Here is a 23,317-nt window from a genome sequence, read left to right as displayed (position 1 = left end):
AGAATATTTGTTTAGAGTATACAAATATGTCTTCGAAATTTTTTTTTTTTTTTTTGGTTTTCGAGACAGGGTTTCTCTGTATAGCACTGGCTGTCCTGGAACTCACTCCGTAGACCAGGCTGGCCTCGAACTCAGAAAGCTCTGCCTGCCTCTGCCTCCTGAGTGCTGGGATTAAAGGAGTGCACCACCACGCCCAGCTGTCTTCAAATACTTTTAAAGGTAATGGGGAGAAATAAGAAGGCTTAAATTGATATTTTACAAAGAAAATATACAAATTATTGAAATTATCCAAATCACCAGGTATCTGTATTTGAATAATAAGCACATAATGGCATGGTGTCTGGAACTGAAAATCAGGGCAGAAAGATGTGGAATGATGGAACAGTGGGCTCTCCATTAGACTCAGGGAAATGGAAAGAACAAAGTAGATGATGGGATTAAGGCACGTTGTAAGCTTAGTAATGTTTTATATCCACTATTTCACAAAGAAATTAAACTCCAAAATTGTTGCTCAAGACAGAAGGGACATGTACATCTAAAGAATACACAAGAATATTCATGCCAGCTTTGTTCATGACTGTTCTAGTGTGGAAATAACTCAAAACACCTGTTAATAAGGGAAGAGTTTATATAAAGAGAACCTATTTGGCAATTATCATGGATTAATTATTAATGCAAATAGATAAATAAATATTGGGTCATTATACCTAGTTAATATACCTTTAATTACCAAATTTACTTAACACAGCACATATTACCCGTCACATATGAATTGTTTACAAAGGAAAACAAAACGGTGTTGTATCAGGTGAGCTCTCAAGGGTTAAGAGGAGTCAGGAGTAGACTTGAAATTGACACAGGTGCTAGATTTAAGTTAATGACAAAATATTGCTTTACAAGGTCATGAAATACATAGTTATAAGTGCCTGTCAAAATGTATGAATATGTGTGCATTTATACATGTGTAAATTCCATCTTAAATAAGTCAAATTCAAGTCAGGACAAAGTATAGGAGGTTGATAATTTTTTTCAGACACTTCTACTCTTTGTTTCTATGAGTTCATCTGTTAAACTCCAACTAGAAAATAGATTATACTATGGTTATCTTTCTGTGCCTTAACATAATGCTCCATAAAACCATCTATATTGTTGAGAACAACATTCCTTCATTTTAAGGGTATCTATCTATCTATCTATCTATCTATCTATCTATCTATCTATCTATCTATCTGTCTATCTGGCTATCTGCCATTGTTGAAACCCAAGATAATATCATTGTGTATTTAAAATTCTCTATAGAAAATTGGTATAAAATATAGATCTCATCACAGTAAGTATAAACACCAACCTTTTATAGAATGCAATTTACAATTTGCTTTGACTAAGTCTTATACTTCACAGTGAACTTTAGAGATAGTATATTCTGCTTGAATAGGAATTATTTTCACTCAAGTAATAAAACAAAAATATCCTAGAATTAGATTGCCATTTTTCATGGTCATATTATAAAAATATAAAATAAATATCCTAAAAGATTAAAGGTTATACAATCATGGTTTTATTTTGAATTCACCTTTTATTTATGATATAGGTCTTATTTGTACTGGGTATTTATATCCTTTGTATTTGTTATTTTGCTATCAATAGGGACAATTTCCCTTCCAACCTATTCATCATATTGACTCTGATTCTAGGAATACTATTTTATATATGAGATCAAATAACAGTCTACATCTGAATTCTAATGTACATACTTATAATATATTAATTACTTTTAAATTTTAACATCTAGGGGTTAAGATCCAAAATGCCTCCACAGTACTTGGAGTTCATTACCCTTTGACTGATGTTGTCTCTACAAATTAAAGCAACATCACCCCATAGTCCTCCTTCATTACACACCTTTCTCAACAGTGCTATAAGCATGCACTTACTTCAAGATCACATTCTTTCAGATATCCTCTCACTAGAACTTTCTGATCCATTCTGCCTTATCCACTTATGGACTCTATATACACATAAATTTCTTTACTCCACCATGGATGATTGAGTATCTATTATTTATGGTGGATGGCCACACTGGTTGGATCTAGAAAAAACACACATTTATAACTTGACTCTGCCACTTATTAATGGCCTTAGACAAATCATTTCCCAAGTCTTCCTTTCTGTAAAGGCTATGACCATCACCAACATTACTGCATACAGGAGGCTGAGTAAAATGCCTTAATGCCAAGGCTTTGTTCACACTAGGAGGAAATACATTTTCATTATTGTTATTCATGGGCATAGTTCCAGTTCTAAAATCTTATTTGAAAGAAAAATGTATCATACCAATCATACAGACAAAAAATCACTGTGTGAGCTGAATTCACACCATTCTGTATAGGTTGGAATCAAAGTTGGCCAGTTAGATTAGGAGCCAGTACTTAAAACCATCATTCAAAGCACAATTTTTTTATTTAATCAGGTGTCAAATGGAATAATTATTTAAGAATCCTTTATGGGCATTTATTTAGGGAGAAAAAAACTTTCCAGTATAAATTGATGAATCTTTAAATTGTATTGTGAAACCAGTAACATGTATGAAAGTCTTGACTCTATTTGAACAAAATAAGACTGGCTCAAATTGGCACTTTATCCCACAAACTATGCTCAAAATTAAATTTACTAACCACCTTTCAGAATCTGTCCCATTAACATATAATAACACATAGATGAGATCCCATACTACAAGGTCACATTTAGGAGGTTCTCCATTAAAACTATCCCAAGTATATCCAAGAGATCACTGAGACTCAACATTTATTGGGGCTCTGGACACCAGGCACTTACCAAGGCTCTTCTCAGAGAGCACTCTATCTGCCTTCTGTGCAGCCTTCTTTTCCATCATGAAAGCTGGAACAAAGGGAAATAACGCTTTTACCCGTGCTGCACCTGTAATTAGGACCACCTGACTACCCTCCAGTAAGTCCTCTGCATTCACTTTATGGGACCAACTCACGTGCTGTAAGACATTTTAGTGGGAGGCATAACACAGGCCCACGACATGGGCTCCCTGATCAAGAAGGACAAAGTGCTGCCTCTTCTCACAGCGGCCTGCAGCCCAGGATTTGAGTTTACAGGCTTCTCCAGGTCTAGACTTTATGAAGAGAGGGCAAGTCCCCTGAGAAACCAGGTTAGCTCAGTCTGTTCAGGGACTGAGTGTGTGGAAGAGCTGAATCATGCTATTGGAATTCTACAGGTTAAAAACCCCTCTGAGGACTCTGGAATCTTTCCTGAGTTTTGCTTCAAAGGGGCATCATTTTTTATGGAGCCAACTTTTATTTATAGCTTGTATGGCCCTTAATTTCTATAATTATTTAATCATAGTCTTTTATATTTGGAACCATATTTTCAAATATTTCCTTGTCATTTTATGCATTTTCTGACATCAAAGGAATGTACAGTGCTTTTTATAATTCCATTTTGAATTACATAATGTCATGTTCATTCTTAGAATTTTCTTAATATCTGATGGCTTATTTTATACTATATTCCTACATTAAGTCATATCAAAGAGATGATGGAAATTTCCCTGAAACCGAGTCATGTCAAAATCTAAAGTTTTTCTTTTATTTCTAAAGTATTTTAAAATATTTTCTTATTTTTTATTGAAAATAAATTCTTCTCTCGTACAATATACCCTGACCACAGTTTCACATCCCCGCAGTCCTCCCCACTACCTCTCTCCTTCCCTTTCCCCCAGATCCACTTTCCCTTGATTTCCTCTTGAGAAAAGAGCAGTCATCCAAGACATGAGTCCCTGACAGGACAGAAGATATAATAAAACAAGGTAAAAGCCCTCATACTGAGACTGGACAAGGCAACCTAATACAAGGAAGAGTCTCAGGAACAGGAAGACGAGTCAGAGACACACCTGGTCCCACTGGTTGGAGTCTCACAAACCCCCTAAGCTAATAGCCATAACCTATACAGAGAGCTGGTACAGACCCATGTAGGCCATGCTTGCTGCTTCAGTCTCTGTGAGCTCATGTGAGCCCTGATTAATTGTTATGGTGGGCCATGTTCTCTCGGTGTTCTCCATCCCCTCTGAGTCCTCCTCTTCTTCCTCTTCTATATGGTCCCCTAATCTCGGACAGGAGGTACCTAATGGAGAGCTTCAATGTAGACTCTCTTTCTATATTGTCTGGATGTGGGTCTCTGCACACACTCCCATCTGTTGTCAGATGAAGCCTCTCTGACGATGACTATATGAGACAGCAATCTATAGAGTATCATTAAGAATCATTTCATTGTTTGCTTGATTGGTTTTTGTTGGTGGTAGTTTTTTGCTTGTTTGTTATTTTGTTTTGTTTTGTTTTGTTTTTTTGCCATTCATGTTTAGTTATACCCCAGGTCTCTGGGTTATCTAGTCTCTGGTTCTTGGCCATTCAGGCAGAGTAAGGTATAGAGTTCTCCTGGCATGAGCACAAGTTAAATTAAACTTTGGTTGGCTGCTCCTACAAGTTCTGTGCTACCGTTAACCAAGCACATTTTGTACTTAGGATAGATTGTAGGCAGAGGATTTCATGGCTGTATTAGTGTCCAGGTTTCTTTCCATAGCATATAAGATACCTATATCTGAGGGCTTTACTACTCCACCCGAGTTTCTAAAATAATGGCCCTGAGACTTATATTAATTATGAGTAAGTGCTTGGGCCACAGGCTTTTTCTCATTCCATGGTTAGTTTGTAACTTATCGCATTTACTCTATTCTAAGTCCTGCAGTGTGTTGAGTTCTTTCTCCTCAGTTTCATGCACCTATCTCCTTCAGTGCTCAGCAAAATCTCCTGCCCCTTCAGTCCTATCCAGAATCCTCTATATTGGAACTTCCACTTCCTGATTTCCTGCTTTCGCTCATAGGCAAATAACCTTTTCTGACAGGTAAAGCTTCCACCCCTTGTTGTTCTCATCAGTAGGGCCCCACTGTTTGTGGAGAGCAACCTTCTGTCCTATATAAATCTGTTGTTTAGGATTCTCCATAGAATCCCCTTGGCTAACAACTCAAGAGAATAGAACCTAATTCCACCACTGGAAGTCTTGCCTGGCTACAAAAGATGGACCGTTGAGACTCCATATTTTCCATTACTAGATATCCTTACTAGGGACACACATAGATTCTAGGAAGTTTCCAGTGCACGATGTTTCCACACCACTCACCCAAATACTCCCCAATTCCAGCAGCCTCTTACTGCTGTCTCTTTCCAGCGCTCCCCCCAATTTGAACCTTCTAGCTTTAGTTCTCTTCCATGTCCAGTCCACCAGCAAATTTCAGCTATCCTCCCTTTCACCCTCTCTCAAATTGATAGCCTTTTACTCCTCTTTGTATTAGTGTGTGTGTGTGTGTGTGTGTGTGTGTGTGTGTGTGTGTAAGAGAGAGAGAGAGAGAGAGAGAGAGAGAGAGAGAGAGAGAGAAAGAGAGAGAGAGAGAGAGAGGCAGTAGTGGTGCATGCCTTTAATCCCATCTCTCAGGAGGCAGAGGAAGGCAGATTTCTGAGTTTGAGGCCAGCCTGGTCTATAGAGTGAGTTCTAGGACAGCCAGGGCTACACAGAGAAACCCTGTCTCTAAAAAACAAAAGAGAGAGAGGGAGACAGACAGAGAGAGACAGAGAGAGAGCGAGAGAGAGAGAGAGAGACAGAGACAGAGACAGAGAGAGACAGAGAGACAGAGAGACAAAGAGAGAGACAGAGAGAGACAGAGACAGAGAGACAGAGACAGAGACAGAGAGAGAGAGAGAGAGAGAGAGAGAGAGAGAGAGAGAGAGAAAATAGCTATGTATAATGCTTAAAATGTGAATCTTGACTCAAAAAAGTGAACAACCCAGAGTAAAAACTTGAGTGGTCAGAAACCTTAGAAGCTAGAGGCAAGGGCCCTGCCATAGTTCTGATTCTAGTCTATGGTATAGTCCACCTTCCCCCTAGGCCATTGTAAATTCCTGTGTATGGGTGTAACTCAGCTATCTATAGTTCTATGTGTTTACTCTACTTCCTTCTTAGACCACAACCTTCCTTCTTCCTAGATAATGGTAAATTCTTGCATATGGAAGTAGCTTGCCCTGAGATTTCTAACTCTTAACCAGTAAAATACTGTAAGAAAGCATGCAAGACCATCCACATTATCGCAGGGACAAATCTGGAGCATTCTAGCTATGGGAATGCCAAATTTCCAGGAGCCTAAGTTTTCCTGAACTTTTTACCTTGGGACAGCGTCCAGGTTTCTGGGGCCTGTCACATGTGTCACTACTGGAGTGGATATAGCACTTAAATATTTTGGATATTGGCCGTCTGTTGGATGTGTAGCTTGGAAAAACAAAACTTTTTCCATTCTGTAAGCTGCTACTTTGACTGAATGACAGGTTTTCTGTTTCACGAGTTCCCATTTATTACTTGTTATTAGTGCCTACAGTACTGGTGCTTTATTTATAATGTGTTATCCTATTCAAAAGTATTCAAGGTTACTCGGGAGGCAGAGGCAGGCGGATTTCTGAGTTCGAGGCCAGCCTGGTCTACCAAGTGAGTTCCAGGACAGCCAGGGCTATACAGAGAAACCCTGTCTCAAAAAAAAAAAAAAAAAAAAAAAAAAAAAAAAAAAAGAATTCAAGGTTACTCCCCACTCCCTTTTCTACCAGGTTCAGCACACAGTGGTTTATGTTGTTGTCTTTGTGGTTGCTTTGTGCAGTGATGAGTATGCATCTATTTATGTTCTACTTGCAGTCATCCAGTTTGATCAGAGCTATTTGTGAATATGATGTCTTTTTCCCCATGTGTATTTCTGTCCTCTTTATCAAAATCAGATAGGTATTTGAAGTTATATTTGGATCTTCAACTAATTCCATTGGTGAATGTGTCTGTTTTGTTCCAATACCATTCTGTCTTTATTACTATAGCTCTGTAATACAACTTGAAATCTGGGATGGTGATACCTCCAGAAGTTCTTTATTTTATCTGGCTTGTTTTTTTTAGCTATACTGGGTTTTTGTTTTTATATATGAAGTTGAAAATTGTCCTTTCAAGATCTGTGAATAATTGTGTTGAAATTTTGATAGGGATTGCATTGAATGCCAAGATTGTTATTGGTAGCATGTCCATTTTTACTATAATAACTCTACTTATCCATGAACATGAAGAATACTTCCATCTTCTGATATCTACTTTAACTTTTTTCTTCAGTGACTTAAAGTTGTATAAGTTGTTTGGTTTCTTGGTTACACATATCCCAAGATACTTTCTATTATTTGAGGCTATTGTAAAAAAATATTGTTTTCCTAATGTCTTTCTTGTCATTTTTACGTAGGATGGTTTTTTATTTTTGTGAGTTAATTTTGTATTCAGCCACTTTGTTAAAAGTATCAACTGAAGGAGTTTCCTGATGAATTTTGGGGGGCAGTCATGTATTCAAATAAAAATACTTTGCCATCTTCCTTTTCAAGTTGTATCCTATTGATCTCCCTCATTTGTCCTATTGCTCTAGCTAAGACTTCAAGTACTCTAAGGAGCTGAAGAGGTCTGCAACCCTATAGGAGGAACAATAATATGAACTAACCAGTACTCCCAGAGCTCATGTCTCTAGCTGTATATGTAGCAGAAGATGGCCTAGTCATTGGGAGAAGAGGCCCTTGGTCTTGTGAAAATTATTTGCCCCAGTACAGGGGAATGCCAGGACCAGGAAGTGGAAGTGGGTGGGTTGGGGAGCAGGGTAGGGGAAGGGTATAGGGGACTTCTGGGATAGCATTTGAAATATAAATGAATAAAATATCTAATAAAAATTGTTGTTTTTTTTTAAAGACTTCAAGTACTATGTTGAATAAGAATGGAATAGGTATGGAAAGAGTGGACAACCCTGTTTCGGATACTGGAAGGTACTCTGCATGCTCTCAAAAGAAGAACATAAACACCAAGGCAGCAATAAACCAATTATCTACAATGATGTATTGCATACAAGATATGCTAGGGCAAAAGCTTGTGGAAGAAACCAACCAATAACTTGACTTAATGCGCACTCCACAAGATGGAACCAATTCCTGACACTATTTGGGTGATAAAACCTGAGCCAAGATCGCCCAGGAAAATAGGGTGAACCTAAATAAAACTAAATGTGGTGATAAAAAGTTTCCTAAGGATATTCTACTATGTCATATATCAGTGCCTTGTTCAACCAGTATCAGAGATACTTCTGCAGCAGATGGGAACTGATACAGAGACCCACAGTCAGGCATGGTGCAGAGAATGAGAAACCTTGGAAGAGTTGGCCCTAAATGGGATGTCTGTCAAATCCTTCATTTCAGAGCTCAAGGAACACAGGCAGGTCAACACATCTGAATACTTCTTGTTGCTATCCAGTACATTTCTTTGTATTCCTTTGCCAGTAGTCTTCTGTTGTAGTTTCAATTTCAATTAAAATACTTGCTATCTTGTAGCGCATGTCTTCTTTCTGTGTCTTGGTCTGGGAGTTAATCACTAAATGATAGTGCTTCAGTAAGAAACATTTTGTATTTTAGATAAATTGTTTTATTTTGAAACATTTGTAGAATACAGGATGCTTGCTCTTTTTTCTTCTGTAATGTTTTATCCATTCTTTGAATGTTTCTAAACTTGAATACGTTTCATGATCATATTTACTCCCATTCAACCGTCCTTTCAACCCTCTCAACAATCTCGTATCAAACAATCATCCTCTCGATCTCATATCTTTTCAGAATTTGTTATTTATTCATTTAACCCACTGTATCCAATTTAGCCTGTTTATATAAGCATGTCTGTAGAATCATCTGCTGGGCATGAACAACCTATCATTGACTATATTCCTGAAAAAAGTTAACTCTCTCCTCCAGCGATCGTGAACTGCCAATAGCTCCTAAACTACTTATGGGGACTCAGAAGCTCCATCTCATTCCATGATGGATTTTTTTCATTTCCTTAATTTGTGTATTATAAAATAATTATATCATCCACCTCTTCCATTTCTTCTATCCATATTTTCCCAGACACACCTCCTTTCTCCCTTACAAATTTATGGCCTCGTTTTGTTTTGGAATCTTTTAGCATTTAAATTTTAAGGAATAATGTGAAATGCATTTTTATAATTCACAAAAAAGTATATAGTTCACAAAAGGTTAGAAACATATTAATTAGAGATTTTATAACATAAATGATATTATACTTTTACAAGTATTTTTTAACAGTTGAAACCTTTTTATGCTTGCATTAGAGGCAAACTGAATGAAATCTTTGTTTAATAGAGAACACTATTTTTAAGAAATCTGTCATGAGCATCACAGACCTATGATACAAATAAATAAATAAATAGCATTTATTCAGTTCAATGTATTTTTCCAAAGTGATCTTCCAGTTTCATAAATCATAGATGTAAAGTAGAAATTCTACAACTCATTCCATAAGAAGAATGATAAAGAAAATGTGGTATATTTACACAATGGTGTACTTCTCAGCTGTTAGGGGGAAAAAATGACATCATGTAATTTGCAGGCAAATCGATGGAACTAAAAAAAAAAAAAATTATACTGAGTGAGGTAGCCCAGTCCTAGAAAGAAAAACCTGCATATGCTCACTTATAAGTTGACATTAGCTGTTAAGGATAACCATGCTATAATCACAGACAGAGAAACTAAGTAACAAAGAGGACTCAAAGGGTGATGCATGGCTCTCCTTGAGAAAGGAAAATAGCATAGATTTTGTGGGTGTTGGAGGCAGATCAGAATGAGAACAGGAGGGTTCAAATTGGGGAGGGAAGGACAGAGGGAGAGAGTATAGGAAGGGGTTACTGAAATTGAAGGGGCACTTGGGAGTAGGGGAAATATGGAATCCAAGTGTAGTTAAAACTTCCTGAAACCTATGAGGGTAACCCTTATGAGGACTCCTAGTACTGGAAGATATGAAACCTCAACCAACTGTCTTCTATAACCACACAAGGCATTCAGTGATGAGCCTGGAACAGCAACCCAGCCGAATACCTTCCACTTACAACCTGTCTTGTCTCCAAGATGTGGGAGTAGCTTTTGGGAGTGGCCTACCAATGACTGGCCTAACTTGATGCCCAAGACACTAGAGGGAGCATGCTAAACACTGCCTTCATGGCCAGGAACTGGAATCTGGATGGCCTAGAATTCATATAGATACAAACACAACTAGGAAAAAAAAAAAACTCAATGAAATGATTTCTAATGATATTCTGCCATATTCATATATGAGTCCCTAGCCCAATTGTCAGCAGGAGGTTTCCTTGGAGTAGAAACTTCTGGTTTCTTTGGAAAGTGAATTATGTCAAATGATGTTTTGCTGGGACACATAGCTGAAAAATTGTTTTGCTAAAGCAGATACTCTCATGAGGGAGTTTGAATATTTACTTAGAACACACTTTGAAAAGAGATTATGGAAAACCAACAAAATGTAACATTTAGTTTGAATATATGTATAGTATAACACTTAAAGAATAGAGTATGTTTTGATATCACAGAAGGTTCATACAATTATGTAGTAAATAAGTAAACTAATTTTTTTACCCTTTCTTATCAAGGATAATACTAGGAATGAAGCAGGAATGATATCTTTCAAGACTGATAAAAGGTTAAGCAATATATATATATATATATATATATATATATATATATATATATATATACTATTTTAAAGAAATGTACCAGTTTGCAATTCCACCAGCAATGGAGGAATGTTCCTCTTTCTCCACATCCTCACCAACATGTGCTGTAACCTGAGTTTTTGATCATAGACATTCTGATTGGTGTAAGGTAGAATCTCAGGGTCTTTTTGATTTGCATTTTCCTGATTACTAAGAACTTTGAACATTTCTTTAAGTGCTTCTCAGCCTTTAAAGATTCCTCTGTTGTAAATTCTCTTTAGTTCTACATCCCATTTTTAAAAATTGGGTTGTTTGGTTTTTTTTTTTTTTTTTTTTTTTTTTTTTTTTTTGGTGCTTAGCTTCTTGAGTTCTTTACATATTTTGGATATTAGCCCTGGGTTGGACGTGGGGTTAATGAATATTTATTCCCAATCTGTAGGTTGCTGATTTGTCCTACTGACTATGTCCTCTGTCTTACAGAAGCTTTCAAGTTTCATGAGGTCCCATTTATCAATTCTTGATCTTAGAGCATGAGCCATTGGAGTTCTGTTTAGGAAATTTCCCCCTGTGCCCATGAGGTCAAGGCTCCTTCCCACTTTCTCTTCTATTAAATTGAGTGTCTCTGGTTTTATGTTGAGGTCCTTGATCCACTTGGAGTTGAGCTTTGTGTAGGGTGACAATTATGGATCTTAATTAATCATGGACCATAAAAATAACCAACTTTGAAGCCTGCCTTACAGGCTTTGATTTATTGTTGCATGAGATTATATTTCATTATAGTTTACATAAATCTAAACCATATATATGACTTTTATTTGCCACGTGAGAAATTTTTGCCCGGATAGTGAGGATAAATATCTTAAAGAGAACTATTATATAATATTAAAATTACTTATCACAAACAATATACCATTTACATTTATTTTGCATTAATAAAGGAATTATGTTGAAAAAACTCACCTCAACCCAATTCATTTACATGCTAAATGCCTGTAGAATTTATTCATTTGTGAGCAGAAATGTGGGTTACTTGGGAGATTATCTGGCATTGATGAATACCTGGGCTCAGTCTCTACCCCTGCATAAGCAGCTTGGTGATAATAAAATGTCAGCACTCAGAAGGCAAAGGGGAGAACTTGGGATGCTCAGCATCATGCTCAGCTACATAGAATATAATTAAGCCATCTTTTCACAAGCTCAGTGTTAGAAAGCAACCCTTTGGTCTATAACCTGTATGCATATTTTTTTTAATTATAACTCTATACTGATATGTGGGAAGTCATTCTGATATAAATTTGTCTTTTGAGAAAAAATGTTTAAAACACAAATGAATAATGTCAGAACCAGAAACAAATATCATGCATGTGAAATGGAAATTAAAAATACCTAGTTACATAGATATATTGGTATTATAAAATCTTTTTAAGGCATTGGCTTGTAGCTACAAAGTAAGAGGAATATTAAAAGCATTGAGCAAATTGAAGTTGAAGGAACCCTAAGACATGGAGAATGAAGCAAATGACAAAGCAGTATTCAACAACTTCTAGGACCTTCTTTGGTTGCATTACAACTTCAGAAGATATTATTAGAAGGAAAGCTCACTATTGTAGAAAAGAAACAAAGAAAACTGATAGTATAAGTAATGATGCCAAGATTGATATGTATTAAAGCAGTTATAATGTCAGTAGAACATTTTGCATTAAATCCCTCATGCTTTGGTTGGAGAGATGGCTTGTGGGTTAAGAGTAATTGTTTCTCTTGCAGGGGATCAGGTTAAAGTCCTAAAGTTTCCAGCATCCTCTTGGAGGATAACATCTGTAATTCCAGTTCCAGGGAATCTGAAGGCATCTCCGGGCATTCATGGATACTGCCTGCATGCAATGCAGAGGCAAATATGCAGGGAAAATGCCCTTAGTCATAAAATATAAAATAAATAAATCAATTGTTTAAATCACTCATAATTAATCTATGACAAAGTAGCCAAGACTACATTTGTAGAATAAATTACTGAGAAAAAATTAAAATATATATTAAAGAAAGAACATGATAATATGCAATCTTTGTTTAAATATTAAAGGCATGTGTGCAATGTTGGGACACAGAATTTAATTCTAATTTTAAAATAAGATGAGAACAAATAGATGAGTGGAAAAATGCAAGCAGTTTCTGCTGGTCATGAAGAATTCCCTTAATTATATGTAAATAATGTGCTCAGTCCATGAAAACTAATATATATTTGTGCATGAGTTGACATATATGAAAACATTTACCATATGAATTAGACAATAATGCTTGCTGTATACAAACTCAACACACATTCTAAACTCAAAATCACACAAGAGAACAAAACTTTTTATCAAAAATATTTACATTTACACAATTGTCCCTCTGTCATATCATCTGATAAGTACTTTATTTATATATTCATATATATATGTATATATACATATATATTTCTCATTTTTGTAATAATATTTTTTTCACACGATCATAGATTTGTTTGGTTCTCACCCCATATATGACAGGATTGAGCATTGGTGGTACTACAACATAAAGGTTGGCCAGAAGTATATGTATATAGCGAGGCACATTCCTACCAAAGCGGTGTGTCATAAAGGAAAAGAGGGCTGGTGTGTAGAAGGCAAGGATGACACAGACATGAGAACCACAAGTGCTGAGGGACTTGAGCCGGGCTTCCCGAGAAGGGAGACGGAAAACTGCACGGAGTATCTGTGTATAAGAAAGAGCAATGGCTATAATGTCAAAAACCAGGATTGAAATAGCACCCAGACCATAGATTATATTGACCTTGATATTGGCACAAGACAGACGAGCAAGACCCATGTGCTCACAGTAGGTGTGAGGAATGACATTATTCCCACAAAAGGGCAACCGAAGTATGAGAAATACAAATGGGATAACAGAAAGAAATGATCTCACTAGCACACCCAGACCAATCATGGAAACAGCCTTGTTAGTGAGGATGGTGCTATATCGAAGTGGGTTGCAGATGGCCACATAGCGGTCGTAAGCCATTGCCAAGAGGACTGCTGACTCCATGCCTGTGAAGTTGTGGATAAAAAACATCTGTGTGAGGCAGGCACCAAAGAGTATTACCCTGAAGCTAAACCAGAAGATCCCAAGCATCTTAGGGATGGTCGCTGTTGAAAGGCCCAAGTCAATGGTGGCTAGCATGGCCAGAAAGTAGAACATGGGCTGGTGGAGGCTGCTCTCAGTCTTAATCACCAACAAGATAGTGAAGTTTCCAAGGAGAGCAATCAGATACACAGCACAGAAGGGAAAGCCAATCCAGGTGTGGTGAGACTCTAGTCCTGGGATCCCCAGCAATAGGAAAGAGGAAGGGTGAAACTGGGTATCATTGGAATGAAGCATCCTGCTTGGTCATACCTAAGTCCATGGTCCTTAGAAACAAACACGCAATAGTCTTCAGGGATGCAGGTCAAAATCTGTAGAGTTAGAGGCCTTACGTAAGAACATTATACTAACTGTACATATTCTGTGCTTCAATATAAACACGCAATTCAAAGCATCTATAAAGGACAATATATAAGAGTAAATGTTTGGTGGATTCAACAGAGGTTATGCCATGAATCAAGATAAAATTGGTCATAATATATTCATTTTAGTGCCTTTCTCTATTAATTTGCATTGGCTTTGGTATTGATGTTGTGATAAGGTCTTGGTTTAGCAGACTTCCATTATATATTCTGTCTTCACAGCCAAAAGAAATTTTTTCCACTTTGACAAGGAAGATTCTCTAGTAAGCATCAATTTCTAGCTATTAACACAGACAAAATTATGTTCGCAATACAGTTTATTGAAGTGTAATCTCGACCATTAAAATATCATTTAACGAAGCCAGGCAGTGGTGGTGCTTGCCTTTAATCCCAGCACTTGGGAGGCAGAGGCAGGTGGATTTCTGAGTTTGAGGCCAGCCTGGTCTACAGAGTGAGTTCCAGGACAGGCAGGACTACACAGAGAAACCCTGTCTTGAAAAAAAAAAAAGAAAGAAAAAAAAATCATTTAATAGCTTTGAATTGACTCATTTGTCAGTTTATGTTTATTGTAATTTCAAAATCATGGTGTAATATAGTCAAAGCAATTGTATCAACTAACCCTATTGAGGGAGTGTGTACCATATAAAATGTTATTCAAAACCTGTACAAATAACATAATTCTTATAAATATTTATACACAAGATATAGTTAGTCTTACCTTTTATAAAAGGAACAAATATCACATTATCTCAGATTTTCAAATGTTCAGCGTCTATAGTTTTTAGCTAGGGGAAAATGAGGAAATATCTAATTAAAATAGAGAATAAAAGGAAGCAATAATTATCACATTGTAATAACTGTATCACATTATGAACCCTGCCACAAATGTGTGTGTAGGTGTGTGTGTGTGTGTGTGTGTGTGTGTGTATTTGTTCATACATATACATATATTTTAAACTGTGCCTATTCAAATAATAGGTGTAAGTAAATTTTCTCTAAATCCAAGACAATCAATATTTTAAGAACTGTCCAAAATATATCAAACAAATTTCAAAGACTAAATAAAAAGAAAACTGTGTTCTGAATAGTCACTATCTATGTACATCTCCAGCTGCCTGCGGGTATCTTCTTGTTTTCTCCTTTCATGCACCTTACTCATGGCACAATCAGGGACTGTTTTCAAAGCCATTGATCATTTGTTATGCTGATGCTTTCACAGTAAAATGTAGCCCTTGTTCATGTATATCCTTGCAAGATTCTAGAGGAACAAAATAATTCTAACCAAGACTCACTGTAAGGATAAGAACCAAGGTAATTCTAGAAGACACAGAGAAGAGCAATGGTCTCACTGGGTGGGTTGGTAGATGACTCCATAAATAGGTGACTATGGTGCAATATGACAAGGGTAGGGAAATGGGGGACTCCTTCCTAGAAAACCAAACACTTCAACAGAAGAAAAACCTGGGACAAGGGATACTGGTTGTATTGAACTCACTAAAATTTCTATCGGATAGATTATTTTTCCATATGGCTGGCCTTATAATGGGATAGAGAACACCTTTTAAAGACACGACACTTGTTACATAGGAGCTAAAGCAGGATTCTACCAGTAAAGTGAAATCTACTTATTTATTATTTATTTACAATGATGTGATTTATAAAATAAAACTTTCTGTACATTTCTGACAACACAAGGACAGCTAATAGGCTCTAAAAGCTCACTTTTTCCCTTTGCTGGTGTACCCACTTATAAAAGAATATCAGTACATAAGAAAATTCATTCTTCTAATATGGTAAATGTATATGATTTATTTTTATTTAATTTTAATAGTAAAGTATACATAAAATTACATAGAAATCATTGGAGCACTGATAATTTGAAAAATATGTAACTAAAATATGTAAAAATTACATATAAACATAGAAATTTATATTCAATGGTGTAATACTATCTAAGAAGTTGATTTATTAGACAGTATACCAAAGAGATATAACTTGACGACATATACAGAATGGTGAGATTCAACAGCTCTCTCAAATTGCTATTATTCAGTGCACTAGCCAGGCCAGAAGTCTAAGCACACTGCTCTTTGTCCTCATACATCTTAAAGAATATGTGTAATGTCCCAATGCATTGAAGAACTATGCACACAAACGGGACTAGTTAAAACCATCAATATATTGTGATGAAATCCTATTTCCTGACAAGTTGAAAAAACATAAACTGTCAACCATGAAATTTGCACTATATTTTCATTTTTGTCTCCCTTTCCTGTATAAAATTGAAATAACAAGGAAGAATGTCTCTAAATGGCTACAGTGATTATTTTAATACATCTGAAAATATGTTCAGTCCATTATTCTTTAAATATTAAGATATTAATTTTGTAAAATATACATAGAAAGGATTTATGCTGGAATCCAAATGACTTTGAAAATATATACTTCCCTGTATCTTTTGTCTCTCTCTCTCCCCCCTCTCTCTCTCACTGTGTGTGTGTGTCTGTGTGTGTGTGTCTGTGTGTGTGTGTCTGTGTGCCTGTGTCTGAGTGTGTATGTGTGTGTCTGTGTGTCAGTCATTTCATTCCTACATCTATAGAACTCATCTGAGTGGTGGAAGACAAAGCAGACTTACCAAGTTTGGCAACAGGACAGAGCCCTGTTTCTTTTCTTTACTTACTGACCTCCATCTTTATTAAGAATCTGCTCTTTCCAGGAGAGACACTTACACTGAGATATTCTCCAGAGATGATTTTGTAAAGGACAGAAGGTCCCTTAGGAGTCTATTTTCTAGCTTAGTCCTTACACAGGAGGATGTTTAAATTGTTTAGATTGAAGAAGAGAACATGTACAATTGGACAGTTCTGGCTTCTAGCAAAATCAAGACAGAAAAAAAAAAAAAGATTATGTCAGCAATGTCAGCAATATGGCAAAACAGAAAGTTTCTGGATCTCTTTTACAACAGAAACATCTAATTAAAAACTACTATGGACAAAACTCTTCTAAGAGAATGCTGATTTACACGGACTTTATAGTAACCTTGAGAGGTACAAAGTAAGAACAGCAAATGAAAAGTTTCAATACCATCTGCCCATCATAAGAAAGATGTCTTAGCCCCTGAGTTGTCTCATAGAAAATAGAAGGAGCAAAGAAAATGTAATTAAGCTTTTCAAAGGAGTCTTGTCATTTGTGACAACTGGTTAAACTTTTAGAATATTGTGCTCATATAAATAGTACAGGAATAAAAGATTAATTCTTTCTAGTCACACATATGAAATAAAAATATGAAATCATTAGAACATACAGGCAGAAAGAAAAATAGTGCTTACAAAAGGCTAGATCCTGGGAGATAAAGAGAAATGATTTTTTTAATTATGAGAAAAATGAATATTTTTATTTTTGCATTATCAATACATTGAATGTTAGCTGCAGAGAAATGCTTTTGTATATGGCACACTGATCTTAGTTACAGTTTTTTCCCTGAGTTTAGGTGGGAAATTATTCAGCAGACCAAGGGCAAGTTATTTATGATACATATCTGAAGAAAGCGACCCCTCTCAAAGAGTATTAACTGCAAATATTCCTTCTATGAGAAATGTGGGTCTCATGGTTGTCTCCTTTATTCATAATAAAATGTTGATGGCTCTATTCTTTATTTTCAACCAGGCCAGATTTCCTCTCCCTCTACTCTTCCAGGCCCCTCCATTTTACCTCTTCTCCCACCCCACATCTGACCCCCATGTATTCATCCATTGTTTCTAATCAGAAAAAGCAGGGCTCCCATGGATATCAACCAGTCATGGAATATCAGGTTACAGTAAGACTAGGTACCTTCTCTATTATTAAGGCTGGCTGAGGTAACCCAGTAGGAGAAAAGTATCCCAAAGGCAGAGTCGTGAAACAGAGTCAGAGTCAGCCTCTGTTTCCACTGTTAGGAGTGCCACAAGAATCAACCTACCCAACTGTAACAAGTGCCTAGAGCCTAGGCCAGTCAAATGCAGGCAGTTCAGTCTCTGAATACATATGAGCCTAGGTTAGTTGATTCTGTAGGTTTCTTGTGGTGTGTTGGACCCCTCTGGCTCCTAAAATCTTTCCTTCCCCATCTTCTTCAGGATTTCCCAAGTTCTGCCTTATGGCTATGGGTCTCTGCTTCTTCTGCATCTGTTTCCATCAGTTACTGGGTCAGGCTGCTCTGATGACAATTAATTAGGATAGGCACCAATTTGTAAGAATAGGAGAATACCATTAGGAATCATTTTGTTTTCATCTATCTATCTATCTATCTATCTATCTATCTATCTATCTATCTATCTATCTATCTATCTATCTACCAACCCATCTATCTATCTATCTATCTATCTATCTATCTATCTATCTATCTATCTATCTATCTATCTACCTACCTACCTACCTATCTACCTATCTATCTATCTATCTATCTATCTATCTATCTATCTATCTATCTATCTATCTATCTGTCTGTCTATCTATGTACATGTCTACCTATCTATCTGGGCTCTCCAGCCTGTAGGTTCTTGCAATCCAGGCAGTGTCAGGATTGGACTCCGTCTCATGACATAGATCTCAAGCTGGAGTTATTTGTTGGTCATCCCCACCATTTCTATGCCACTTTTACCCTAGCACATCTTGTGGGAAAGACAAACTGTAGGTCAAAGATTTTGTGACTGCTGTAGTGTCCCAATCCTCTGCTGGCAGTTTTGCCTAGGTACAGAAGATGACCAGTTCAGGCTTCATATCGCCCACTGCTAAGAGTCTTAGCTAGGGTCACCCTCATAGATCCTGGGAGTTTCCATTGTACTAGGCTTCTAGCTCAACTCAGGGATGCTGCCCCCACCTAACCACAGTTCCAGTTGTCTCTCCCAGTACTCTCCCTGCATCTGGATTCAATCTTCTGTAAATCTTGTAAAGATAACCAGGGTAGCAATAAGTTCATTATTGCAACAAGAATATCAAATTGAGAAGATATCATGATTTATTGCACATATCCACATCTTGGCTTTCATCTTTGCTCTGCCTCCTTTTCCACAATATTCCCTGTCCATAGGCAGAGTCATACAGCTATTTTAACTGCATTCATGCATACCACCATCACCAGAACTCAGCTCTTTGGCCAGTTATATGTTTAGACACTGACTAATGCAGTAAGAAACATCTTGGTGAAGGTTGCAGTGAGTGCTAACCTTTGGATATAAAGTAAGAATTTAGAAGGAAGTTTCACGACATATTCTTGCTTACTTAGCAAAACAATATTAGTAGTCTTCCCCCTTAGAACCAGTAATTTTTAACCTGCAGCCAGTAGCTTTTAGCCAAATTTATAAGACCATATATGAGATCCCTCTTGTGGAGTAAACAGATTGCAAATCCAATAAGAAGGCAGCTGTTTAACCCCATAATAACTATGCCATTTTAAGTCTAAAGGTCACCTCTTGCCTATTAAGTCATTCATTATTGTAGCTCTCACAGTTCAGTCCCAATCAGAACTGAATAACATTAATGTCTTTCTCCCCAAGCAACTGGAATAGAACCTTCTGGAGCTGGGAAGGACAGCTGGTGTGGAGGAGTTTTCCAGTTCAGCACATGTTAGTTTTCTCTATGACCTGTGACGCGATGGTGTTGTATGATTAGCCATAGGAGCATATCAGCAAGCTCTCATGAACAACTAAGATTACTGGAGGGAACCCATACTGTTTGGGAGGATTTTGAGAATTCCCCAACCAATAACTCATATAGAGATTCTCACACTGAGTACTGGTATTTTTTCTATAAGTCATGGCAGAAGAAGTAGACACAAACTCCACTCCTAACCCAGAGGCTATCTCCAATTGATAACAAAGTCTTACTGGAAATACAAATCACACACACACACACACACACACACACACACGCACACGCACACGCACACGCACACACGCGCGCGTGTGTGTGTATACATATATATGTATATATGTATATATACATATATATATATATTCTTTTAAATTTATTCTTTTATACAAAACAACTCAACAGCACCAATAGCTGATATTATTAACAATACTCTATTATTCTTACAGACAGGAGCCTAGCCTAGCATAAATGTCCTCTGCAAGATCTACCTAGCATATGACTGAAACAGATTCAGGTACCCATAGCCAAACATTGGACAGAGGATAGGGAGCCTTATGTAAGAGTTGGGGGAAAGATTGAAGGCTCTGTAGGGCATGGGAATCCCATAGGAAGACCAACAAAGTCAACTAATTTGGATGCCTGGGAGTTCTCAGAGACAGAGCCCACAACCAAAGAACATACCTGGGCTGGAATGAGGTCTGTGGCATATATGTAGCAGATGTGCAGTTCAGTCTCCATGTGGGTCTCCCAACCACTGGAGCAGGGTCTCTTCCTAAAGCTGTAGCCTAACTGATATCTGTTTTCTAGCCAGGCTGCCTTGTCTGGCCTCAGTGTGAGAAGCTGTGCTTAATCTGACAGCCTTGATGCTCCGGGGTGGAACAATACCCAGAGTAGGGTCCACCCTCTCAGAGGAGAAAGAGAGGACAGATAAGGGAGTGAATCTGTGAAGTGGGAACTAGGAGGAGGGGCAACATTTGAAATAAAAATGATATAAATAAATAGAATGGATGATAAATAAATTCCTCTCAAAAAATGACAGAATAATACTGAGTAAATGAGAAATAACCACAACAGGGTATGAATAGCTAAAGAGGGTTGCAAAATGGGCAATGAATTACACTTAGCATAAGATGTTTTTATAGTTTTCTGCTTCTCAATAAACCCAATTTCTACACAAATACAGACTTCTTTTAGTGAGAATACAAGCATTATGATAAATGAACCATTTAAATACTGTATATTGCACTCATAGTAACTGAATTTAAATAACTATTTATAAGAGAATAGTGAGAGCATCATTGTAGAGTAACTCTTTCTTTTTTGGGAAACAGGTATGACATCCACAGGAAAAACTACAATTTTATCTATTTTTAGCAAACAATTATGTTCTTTAAGACACTTTCAAATGAACCCATTTGAATCTTATAAAAATATTTTAAAATGAAGAAAATAAACTCATGTCCTAAATTAGGTAAAAGAACATACTTAGATTTCACTTAGCAACAGAATGAATTCAGTTTGAGTGCTTTGAAAACCTGAAAACTTGGAGGAATCTGTTTCGTATTTTCTTGGTCCTTACACCATAAATAATGGGGTTGACCATGGGTGGCACAAGAAGATAGATGTTGGCAACAAATATATGCACTGGGGGAGCCACTTTGTGTCCAAACCTATGGGTGAGGAAGGAGAAGAAGGCTGGGGTGTAGGACACTAAGATGACACAGACATGTGAGCCACAGGTGCCCAGAGTCTTGAGTCTGGCATCCTTGGAAGGAAGGCGGAAGACTGTGTTGAGTATGAGGACATAAGAGCAAATGATCAATATGAAGTCCACCCCGCCCGTGAGGAAGGCAACAATGAGGCTGTAAGCTCTGCGGATGCTTGTCTCAGCACAGGCAATCTTGATGAGGGCCATGAACTCACAGTAAGTGTGGGAAATTATATTTGTCTTGCAGTAGGGAAGCCAGCGTAGCAAGAAAGGATGAGGACTGAGAAGGGCTATTCCCCGAACAACAACAGCTAGACCTATCCCTCCAGTTACAGTGTGTGTCAAAATAGCTGAGTGTCTTAATGGGTTACAAATTGCTACATAGCGGTCAAAGGCCATGGCCAAGAAAAAGCCAGACTCCATGGTTGAGCAAGAGTGAATCAGGAATACTTGAGTGAGGCAAGCTTCAAAGCGAATCTCTCCATCATGAAACCAGAAGAGACTGAGAAGTTTGGGAACAGCTGTAGTGCACACCACAAGGTCAGCCACTGCCAGCATGCAGAGGAAGAGGTACATTGGCTCATGGAGGCTGGCATCTGTCTTGATGATGAAAAGAAGTGAGCTGTTTCCCACCAATGCTAAAATGTAGACCATGCAAAAGGGAATAGAGATCCACATGTGTGCTGTCTCCAAGCCAGGAATGCCAATGAGGATGAAGGTTGAGGGATGGACATCAGACTTATTGTAGACAGACATAACAACTGGTAAATGTCTTAGCTTCCTCTTCATGGATGTTTCCTATAAAAGGATCAAAAATAACTTCTACATTTGAAATTTCTTCTTTATTTAAGGTACAGGGAATACCTTTTATGCTGGATAAGTTATTGTACCTTTAAATGTATAGTAGTTAATTTTTTGTCGCATAAAATAATCAGCTATAATTACAGAATTACACTGCCTTTGAAAAATCACTACTCAGATTAAAAAATAGTTGATATCTGTTATGAGTTCTGGAGGCTTTTCATTCTAATGGGATGCGCTGAACTCTTTGTTCTCCTCAGCCACACAGACAACTTTCAGAATTTATATTTATGTATTAACAATGCTTTTTACATTGCTATATGTATTTCTGCTTTATTATATGATTGAAGTATAGATGCAAATGAGGAAGACATGTAAGTACAAAACCACAGCTTTGCATGATTCGAAATTCTATTGTCTTCCATTGGAAAGAATGTGATACTTATTGAAAATTGAAGAATGTGTAAGGCTTATGGTGTAAGGGAGCAAACATTTTCAGTAAGGAAAGCATTCTATGAGTGACTACATAGAGAATTTGTTTTTCTTCCTTCCTTTTCTTTCTTTTTAAAAAATGTAAATATTATCATTAATAGTGTTAGGGATTGATGCATGCCCATGGGAAGGTTTCTAAGATGGACCTGTTACTGGTTGGCCATTCCCTCATTCTCTGCTCCATCCCCCATCCCTGCTTATTGTAGAAAGGATAAATTTGGTGTGGAAAGTTTTGGGAGGGAATTGGTGTCCCACTGGGATTCCTGCCTAGCTACAGGATCTTCTGACTAGGCTGCCTTGTCTGGCCTGCATGGGAGAGGATGTCCCTAGCCTCACAGAGATTTGATGCACCAGGATGAGGGGTACCACCCACCCCCAACTTGCTCAGAGGAGAAGGGGAAGGGGGTTGGGGGAAGGTTGTGAGACTGGAAGGGGGCAGTAAGTAGTATGCAAATAAAGTATGTTAAATAAATAAATAAATAAATAAATAAATAAATAAATAAATAAATAAATAAAAATTTAGCCACACTA

The 23,317-nt window shown here is 37.2% G+C and overlaps 2 protein-coding genes across 2 annotated transcripts; both read right to left on the bottom strand.

Moving 5' to 3' along the window:
- Nucleotides 1-13,021: 13,021 nt before the first annotated feature.
- Nucleotides 13,022-14,103, bottom strand: LOC110325432 (olfactory receptor 52E2-like). Its single transcript, XM_021203439.1, has one exon. It carries the CDS (start codon nt 14,030-14,032, stop codon nt 13,097-13,099), a length of 936 nt encoding a protein of 311 aa, XP_021059098.1. The 5' UTR covers nt 14,033-14,103; the 3' UTR covers nt 13,022-13,096.
- Nucleotides 14,104-21,298: 7,195 nt separating this feature from the next.
- LOC110337897 (olfactory receptor 52D1-like) lies at nt 21,299-22,282 on the bottom strand. The gene has a single exon (XM_021220977.1). The coding sequence runs from the start codon at nt 22,280-22,282 to the stop codon at nt 21,299-21,301; it is 984 nt and encodes a 327-aa protein (XP_021076636.1).
- Between the last annotated feature and the right edge of the window lie 1,035 nt (nt 22,283-23,317).

This window comes from Mus pahari, chromosome 1, assembly GCF_900095145.1.
Source record: "Mus pahari chromosome 1, PAHARI_EIJ_v1.1, whole genome shotgun sequence".
In the NCBI taxonomy this organism is placed as follows: Eukaryota; Metazoa; Chordata; class Mammalia; order Rodentia; family Muridae; genus Mus; species Mus pahari.
This window is presented reverse-complemented; position numbering and strand designations above follow the sequence as displayed.

Bases quoted from the DNA above. Each gene is read 5' to 3' on its own strand.
- LOC110325432 (XM_021203439.1), bottom strand. From the start codon at position 14,032: ATGCTTCATTCCAATGATACCCAGTTTCACCCTTCCTCTTTCCTATTG.
- LOC110337897 (XM_021220977.1), bottom strand. From the start codon at position 22,282: ATGAAGAGGAAGCTAAGACATTTACCAGTTGTTATGTCTGTCTACAAT.